The following is a 9,349-nucleotide window of genomic DNA, read 5'->3' as shown; positions in this document are numbered from 1 at the left end:
AATCAATATTGGTACACCATTATTGACCAAAATCCATACTTTTTCTTATTTCCTTAGCTTTAATCTAATGTCCACTTTCTATTCCAGGATCTCATCCTGGATACCGCATTACGTTTAGTTGTCATGTTTCCTTAGGCTCCTTTTAGCTGTGACAGTTTCTCAGATTTTCCTGCTTATAATGGGCTTGCAAGTTTTGAGGAGTGGTGGTCAGATATTTTGTAGAATGTCCCTCAATTTGAGTTTGTTTGATGTTTTTGTTGTGATTAGCCATGGGTTATGGGATTTGAGGATGAAAATTACAGTACCATTGTCATCACATGATATCAAGGGTACATATTATTAACATGACCTATCACTGTTGATGTTGATCTTGATCAGCTGGCTGAGGTAGTGTTTGTCAGATTTCTCCACTGTGAAGTTGTTCTTTTTTCCTATTTATGTATCGTGGTCTTCAGGAGGAAGTCACTATTAGCCAACGAAATTTAAGAGGTAGATTAAGAGGTTATGCTTTTTCTCCTTGATATTAGAATATTTACATAAAGTATTTGGAATTCTTCTGCATGAGATATTTGTCTCCTCTCCCTCATTTATTTAAATATTCAACCATTATTTATATCAGTATGGACTCATGGGTACTTATTTATACTTTTGATTATAATCCAATATAATTTCTTTGTTTTGGCTGCTCTAAGAAATTACAACAGACTGAGTGGCTTAAACAATGAACATGTATATTCACAATCTTGGAGGTTGGAAGTCCATGACCAGAGTGCCAGCATAGTTAGGTTCTTGGTGAGGGTCCTGTCTCTGCTTTATGTCCTCACATAGTGTTTTCTTGGGGCATGGACAAGGACAGATCTTGTGTCTCTTCCTCCTTTTATGAGGACACTAATTCAATCAAGGGGCCTTCACCCTCATGACCTAATCTAGCCTTAATTACATCCCAAATGCCTCACCTCCAGAATCCATCACATTGGGAATTACAGTTTCAGCATATGAATTTTAAGGGGGATACAAATATTCAGTCTATAGTAAATATTTATTTTATTCCTCAAATTGCCCCAGCTTTGGCCATTGGGAAATCTTTCACTTGGCTCTGGTATCCTTTTGGTATATTTCTGTCATTGAGGTTCTTTGGGCACTTCTTAGTTCAAGAGACAGGAGGATGTACACATAGATCAGGCCTCTACCTCCTGTGTTGTCTTCAAAAACTATGTTCATGTTCTTGCCTCAAGGAACCTCAAAACATTTTTCCATGTTCTTTGTTCCTTCCACTTCCCCCACTCAATAAGAAGACTCCATTCTCTCTTGTTCTTGGGTGATTCACCTTGATAACTCAGAGTTAACCTAAATAGAGAAGTTCCTTCCCACGCATAGCTGCAACTCCAAGATCAGCTGGTGAGGTTGAGGGGAGCCAGTAGGAAAGAGGATGAGAATGTAAGGAGACATAAAATCATTGGAAACATGTGGTTGCTCTGTAAGTGGGGTATCAATGGGCAAGGAGATGATGGATTTTTTCATTCTTAACTATACTATTCACATATTTTATAAATGTCTTGTCTTAGTTATTTTGTAAAACAGATGAGGAATCCTACTCCTGGTCTTCTTCTCTTATGTCCACATTGTCACCACCATCCTGAGCATCAGCTCCACCACAGGCAGAAGCAAGGCCTTCTCCACCTGTTCCTCCCACCTCACTGCAGTGAGCTTCTTCTGTGGATCTACTTTTCCTTGCTATCCCATGCCTACCTTAAGTTCCCCGCTGGAGTTGTTTTTTTCCACGCAGTACAGTGTGGTCACTCCCCTTGTCTACAGCTTGAAGAGCAAGTAAGTAAAAGCAGCTCTGAGAAGAATGCTGCAAAAAGGATTACAACATCTCAGCAGAGGACAAGTAGAAGATGACTGAAAAAATGGGGAAGAATTTAATTAGATGGTTGAATAATAGACATAGGGAAAATTTTCTTAGTTCATAAAAGATATGACAAAATACCTTCTAAGAGTCTGTTTCCTTTGATATGCTTGAGAAAAGCCAAGAGCTACTTACTTGCTTTGGCTCTTATTTAGTCTGTTCAGGGACAAAACAATGGGTCAGATCAATCTCCTGGATTTAAATAATTTAGTACAGACTTACTCTCCCTTTTATTTATGAAATGTTCCCATTGAGATTAGCACTGAGAAAATTGGGTATGCATTTGAAGGAAACGAAATTAGTATCTTGAAGAGATATCTGTACTCCCATGATCATTACAGCGTTATTCACAATACCAAAGATGGAAACAACATAAGTGGCAATGAATAAATGAATGGATAAAGAAGTTGTGGTATATATGTGCAACAGAAATACGCCATGAGAAAGAAGGAGATCCTGCCATTTGCAACAACATGGATGAAACTAGAGGATATTATGCTAGGTGAAATTAGCCAGACAGACAAAGACAAATACTTTATGATCTCACTAATACGTGGAATAAAAAAAAAAAAGCCAAACTCATGGAAAAAGAGAGTAGAATGGTTGTTACCAGGGGCTGAGGGATGGGGGAGATGGGTAGATGCTGGTCAACGGTACAAGCCTTCAGTTATAATATGAATAAGCTCTGGGGATCTAATGTACAGTGTGGTGAGTGTAGTTAATAATACTCTGCTGTGTACTTGAAATTCACTGAGAGTAGACCTTAAGCATTCTCACCAGAAAAAAAGAAATAAGGTAACTATGTAAGGTGATAGATGTGTTAATTAACTTGACTGTGGCAATCATTTCACAAAATATACGTATATTATCATCACATTGTACATTTTAAGTATACCAAATTCTGTTTTTCAATTATAACTCAAGCTGAAAAAGAAAAAAGGAAAGAAGGGATGAAGGGGGGAGGGGGAGGGAGGGAAGAAAAGAAAATACAAGACACCCAGGAGTTCTCATCCAAGGGTTTCCAGTAAGATTTTCAAAGTTAAGTTCTGAAGCCAATATCTGGGATAATCTCCTGTGGTTCTTACAAAGAGCAACTTTCCTAATTAACTCATGCAATTTTGGCTTCAGGCTCTAACTCCAGGGAATAAAGGGCATTGGTTCATCTTTTTTCTGAGCTCTCAGGTTTAGCCAACCAATGAGCTAACTGCATGAACTCTACCTGGTTTTTGGAGAGGTTAGAGCTGAGATTCACTCTCTTGCCTATTAGCTTGAGCACAATATTTACAATCACAGAGGGAACTAAATGAGGAGATATGTGCAGCTGGGCCTGAGACCATCTGAGAGAAGTCTCTCACCAAATTCCACTTATTGAGGATTTGAGGATCTTTTCACCGTGGCCAGTGGAGACGTGGATGACCAAGACTTCAGGACAATCTAGATCTAGGACATTCTGTCTTCCTGCCCTCATTGTGACTCTAAACCAGAAAAGTAAAAGTTGCTGTTTTTCCTAGAGTTATTTCATTGAAGTATTGGTTCATAGGGACCCCAGATAAATTATCCTACCTGGATAAAGACCAGTGCTACGAAATGTCTTCTGTGCCAGAAAAATACAGGAGCATGGTACTATTTTCTATGATTTTTCTGAAAGTGTTTCCCAAATCCTTTCTAGTCATTTTACAGTTTATTAACATCTTCCTGCCGGTCCTTCTCTCTCTGGATCTCTGAGACACCTCTTCTCACTTTTTCACTTCAGTTTCTACATAGAGAGTAAATCTTTGCATCTTGGAACTCCCTAAACTGTGTCTGTATTTCTTACTATGTTCCAGTCGGCTTTTGTCCTCATGATCTCTGATTATCTAATGGGGAGGTCAGTGTTTACTCAGTGAATAATGTTGTCACTGGGGAAGGGGACTCCTTGAAATTCAGCAGAAAATGTTGGTGCCCCAAGGTATGCCCTCTTTTTCCAGGTCCTCAATCCTATATGTGCAGAGAATTCATTTTTCTGCTGTTATTACTCATTCCCAATCTGAACCCTGCTGAAATAATTATTATAAAGAACAGTGAGAGATCTATTTATAACAAGTCATTCTGGTCACCAGGCCCCTCCTATAAGTACTGAAGCATTTCAGCCTCTATCCACTAATTAATTTAAGACGTCAAAATTTTCTGAGTAACCACATTGGGACAAGTATCAGCCATCTGTTGAAGTAAGTCTCATATGTTGATTTGGGCCTTAACTACTTGTCACCTTGGAAAGGACCGATGGTTTTGTTAGACCTAAAGGCTTAACACTAGATATCTGTCTCAGTGTGCAAGCATTACCAAAATTGCTTGATTTTACTTTAGACATATGCTCACTCAGGTAAAAGCAATCTCCAATGTTGAAATTTCGTTGGAAAGGAAGATGGGGATTATTTATGATGATTCTTGATTTAAATTTTATATTCCACTACTGTTAAGATGGTCTTTAAAAAAACATGGAATGCTGAAAGGGTTTCTGTTTTTGTTCTGTGTGCAGTTCAAGGATAATCGGTAAAGTAAACACCTTTGGGGGAATCCCTTGGTCTCCTCTTTCTACTTCTACCTTCTCTGGAATTACCCCATGACTATTTGTAGATCTGGAACCACTCACTCAAACTTTGAGCTGAATTGAATTCGCTGTGTTTCTTCTTGGAGGTAAGTGAGGAGATTTTAGTATTAGCATTTCACCATTTCTTTAAAAAGTAACATAAAGACGTTGTCCTCCCTTGAAAAAAGGCATTATTAGTCAGAAGGTCTGTGCTTGGGACCTGGAGTGAGATGGGTCATAAAGTCACATAATGTAGGTGTCTACTGATAGATTTTGGTGTTTCTATTTCAGGATAAAAGTTTTCAGGTTCTGAGTCCATAATCAACAGCTATTCTAATATCCTCTGAAGATGCCAGAATGTTTTCAGGCTAAGAATTGGTCCTTATGGCCAGGTCTATATTACAGAGTAAATGTGAAAGAACTGGACCAATTTCTCTAAGTGGGATATGAAATTGCAAATTCTTAAAAATTTTCACATTTCTGACAAGAATGACTTTTGTTCACTACGATACTTTGTTAGTATAAGATCCATAGAAGTTGTTTATTTTCAAAAGTATTTTACATATTCAGAGATAAAACTGACTTTTGCAGGTAGCGGTTCTTCATTGCTGAATCGTCATTGGTTTGGGCCAACCCTCTGAACTACAGATTGCACACTGGACAGAACTCATAGGTAATTCGGATATATATTCTAAATAAGGGCTAAAGTTTGGGAGTTACGTGAGTATTTGATAAGCATATTGGCAGGGGTGGGATAGGGTGGAGAGGAAGTTCAAGGACTGGGAAATGTACCTTCTGAGCAGGATCATACCTTTTATTGCAAGTCCTGTGAGAGACACAGAGATTAAATTTGTCTGGTAGACACCAAAGCTAGAGATCCCAGGAAAGATTCAGAGTGCAAGGAGCAGTTAGAATTACTGTAATAGGTAGCAAAACAGACATGAGGGCCCCAGGAAAGGCTGAGTCTGAAGGTACAACCATAGGTCAGTGTTCCATCTGATGAGGGGGAAACAGCCTAGGGGGATTGATCACACCTAGATAATGGAGAATAGTTGATCAGGTAAGTGCATTCACACAACAGTACAACAAAACTACAGTGCAGAACTGTCTTTGACTATATGTACAACACAGAGCATAGCAGTAAACAGAGACACAAAAATGTTTATTAAATAACTTTGGTTGGATGAATGGATGGGTGGATGAACAGAAGTTGTATGTTTAAGCAAATTGTGGGGTGATCCCTCCGAAGCAAGAATCTGTAGGTATTGGTGATTTTGGAAGGAATAAACCCTCTGCCAGTCTGTTATAGCAGAAAGGAAATAAGCATTCCACCTCCTCCCTTTCATTTCCTCTTTCAGGCCCCCTAATGCTCTGCCCTTGACTACAATTTGAAGTTGACCTTCTGGACCTGGAGATAATCCCAAAGAGTTTTTACTACATAATCTGTCCAATTTTCTTACTTTTTGTCTTTATTTATTTAACAATAACTCATTGAGGGTCCATTATATATTAATCATTATGTGTGAGAGAGTGTGTTCATAGGTATAGAAAGTAATAGCCCAATTCCTGCTCTCCGTGAAACTGCACTCTCATTGTAGAGACAAGAAGCAACGCTCACACATATCACTAAATGATAAAGCAAGATGGTAACGCAAATGATGGCAAAACTTATAGCATGTTGATGAATTGTTACACAGCAAAGGGAAGCAGACAGGTTCTAAGTCTGTAGACTAGAAAGAGATGGACTAGAATTTTGAATTCGCTTATTTAACTTTACTTTCATCATCTGAAAAAATTGAGGTTAATAATTATTTTCCAAGAGATTTATGTGAGAACAGAGAAGAGATTGATCAAAGACCTCATGTAATGGGTAGAAATAAGGTGGGAATTTCAAAGTAAATAAGATATAAATCAGTGAATAGGAACACAAAATAAATCACCCTGAACCAAGTCAGAGAAAACGAGAAAGTTCCCAGGGGGATCAGGAGCAAGCAAAGCTATTTGGCCTCAGCAGCAGGGCCTCTAGAGAACCTTAGGTGATTAAGCTTTGAAATACAAAATAAAGAGTTTGGCTTTTTCTCTAAGCAGGTGGTATGGTAGAAAAGCTCTTGTTTTCAATCAAATGAGGCAGATTCAAATCCATATTGTTCAAAGAACTGATCAGTGTGGGTGTTACGGGCACATGGGTTCTTATTGTCCCTCAGAATAGCAATCAACAGAGACAACAAATGGGAGTAGAAAAGTAAAAGTTTATTAGCTTGTGCACAGGACAGGCACAAGGGAGCCGGTGTGGAAAAGAAAGGGACAGGTGATGACTGGCTCATTAAGGAGTGAGACTGTGGGGGTTTTATTAGGCAAAGGTTGGGGAGGAGTGCCTTGTCACGGCATGTAGAGGTGGGGCTGTGCTTGTGCCTGCACTGTCACGTAGCATGCTACTAAGTGCAAGGCATGCATCATTAGCATGTTAGTTCTCCACCCCTGGGTGTGATATTTACCATGCTAATGGGGCTAGGGTCACCTTCAGTGGACTCCTGGGTACTAGGGAGCATGCGTAAGCCCAGGAAAGTCCAGGGGTGCAGAATGTGGGTCTTAGTGGTCTCTATCTAATTCTCCTAGCTTATCGATTGGTTAGGGGCCTTATCTTTTTAGCCAGAGGCCTTGCAGATGGCCCTGTCTCATTAGCTGGTTCTTGTCTCATGGTGATCTAGACAAGTCACATAATCAATGAGCTTAAATTTTCTCACCTGTAAAATAAGTTCAGTCTCTTCTTTCACCATATCCTACACATACATGCACACAGTGAAAAACATGTGAAAGCCATTTGTACAAGATAAACTGCTACACAAGCACTATATGCTATCATTAGTTAATTCATGAACCATCAGAGGGTTTTGAATAGGGGAGTAAAGACCAGGTAAGGGAGGTGAGCAGAGATCTGCATCACTTCTCAGGATGTCTGCTGGCATTCCTAAAATAAGATGAGGAGTGCTGTGGAATCCAAGGGCCCAGCTAAAGGACGTGACATAAGTTAGTCAGGGGGCAGTTCTCCAGTAGGCCTCTATAGTTGATGATACCATTCATATCAGCCTTATCAGAAAAAAGTCTGGTGAGGCTGATCCAGAGCTCAGAGATGGCACAGCAGAGAGCCAGGGAGGAGAAGGACTCCATGGAATGACTGAAGGAAGGTATGAGGGTTATTAAAATGTAGATCAGACCAGGCAGGAAGGAATATATGGGGAAAAAGAGCAGAGCGATGCTTTTGGGAAACTTCTGTGGAAAGAAGTCATTTCAGTCCCCCACCTGATTTTTTTCTAAAGAACAGTGACCGTAAATGGCCTCAGGAAATCACAGCAGCATCACAGAGTTCATCCTCCTCGGACTGTCTGCCGACCCCCATGTCCAGGCTCTGCTCTTTGCTCTGTTCCTGATGATTTACCTCCTGACTCTGCTGGGGAACCTGCTGATGATACTTGTGATCCATACAGATTCTAACCTCCACACACCCATGTATTTCTTCCTGAGCCATCTCTCCTTCCAAGACCTCTTCTATTCTTCAGTCACTGTACCCAAGATGCTTGAGAACCTCCTGTCTCAGAGGAAAGTCATCTCAGTAAAGGGCTGCCTGGCTCAAGTCTTCTTTGTGTTTGCCACTACAGGGATTGAGGCCTGCCTGCTCTCAGTGATGGCCTATGACCGCTATGCTGCCATCTGCCACCCTCTGCTCTACTGCCAGGTGATGAGTAAACAACTATGTGTGAGGTTGGTGTGGGGCTCTTGGGTTGTGGCCTTTCTGGATGCACTCATCAACATCCTCCTGGCTTTGAATTTGGACTTCTGTGAGGTTCAAACCATCCACCACTACTCCTGTGAGCTGCCTTCCCTCTTGCCTCTCTCCTGCTCGGATGTCTCCACCAACTCTGCAATGCTGCTTTGCTCTGTCATCCTCCACGCCATTGGGACCTGCCTCCTGATCATCTTCTCTTATGCCTGCATTGTGTCCACCATCCTGAGCATCAGCTCTGCCACAGGCAGAAGCAAGGCCTTCTCCACTTGCTTCTCCCACCTCACTGCAGTGATCCTGTTCTATGGCTCAGCCATTCTTCGCTATCTCACGCCAACCTCAGGTTCACCTCTGGAGTTGATCCTCTCCATACAGTACAGTGTAATCATCCCCCTAGTGAATCCTCTCATCTACAGCTTGAAGAACAAGGAGGTGAAAGCAGCTCTGAGAAGAATGATGCTCAAATATTTACAAGGTCTCAGACAGCACAGAAGAGAGAGAACATGAAGAAAATGTAGAACAGAACCACAGCAAGAAATCTAATGATTGACATTAAGAAGTCCCTGATTTCCTTTGTTACATGTTGTAATGTTCATTGCTGGTTCTCTCTTTCTTAAAAATTATCAAGAAAAGTGCAAGGAGCTATTTTGCTTGCCATGGCTCAGAATCAATCCTATCCAGAGAGAGAGTAAATGAGTCAGAAAACCTTCTCAGTTTCATAGATTTAGTTAATGACATGTCAATTCATGATTCACACTTTTGAAAATCATTCAAATTAGGATGGACTGAGAAATATTTTGTGTGCTGTATTTTTTGCTTGAATTAATGTTCCTGGGAAAAGATTTTCTAGGAATAAAAGATCTTGGGCCTCTTAAGAAAGGAGAACAGAGTTGGGTTTTATGAGCTGGAGGAAAGGATAGTGAGTAATGGTAACCTCTCTGGAGACAGGCAGAAATAGGTAAAATTGATCAATAGAGGGAAGTCGCAGTTTACCAGGTATACTGGTTCTCTATTGCTATCATAATAAATTACCAAAAATTTAGGAAATTAAAATAGCACTCATTTATTACCTTATAGTTTTCTAGATCAG

General features: G+C 40.3%; 1 protein-coding gene across 1 annotated transcript; it reads left to right on the top strand.

The window, feature by feature from the left end:
• The first annotated feature begins 7,809 nt into the window (after positions 1 to 7,809).
• Positions 7,810 to 8,766, top strand: LOC106836873 (olfactory receptor 8S1-like). Its single transcript, XM_014850110.3, has one exon. The coding sequence runs from the start codon at positions 7,810 to 7,812 to the stop codon at positions 8,764 to 8,766; it is 957 nt and encodes a 318-aa protein (XP_014705596.3).
• The last annotated feature ends 583 nt before the right edge of the window (positions 8,767 to 9,349 follow it).

This window comes from Equus asinus, chromosome 22, assembly GCF_041296235.1.
Source record: "Equus asinus isolate D_3611 breed Donkey chromosome 22, EquAss-T2T_v2, whole genome shotgun sequence".
Classification (NCBI taxonomy): domain Eukaryota; kingdom Metazoa; phylum Chordata; class Mammalia; order Perissodactyla; family Equidae; genus Equus; species Equus asinus.
The sequence above is the reverse complement of the archived record's forward strand: the minus strand, read 5'-3'. Positions and strand labels throughout refer to the sequence as shown.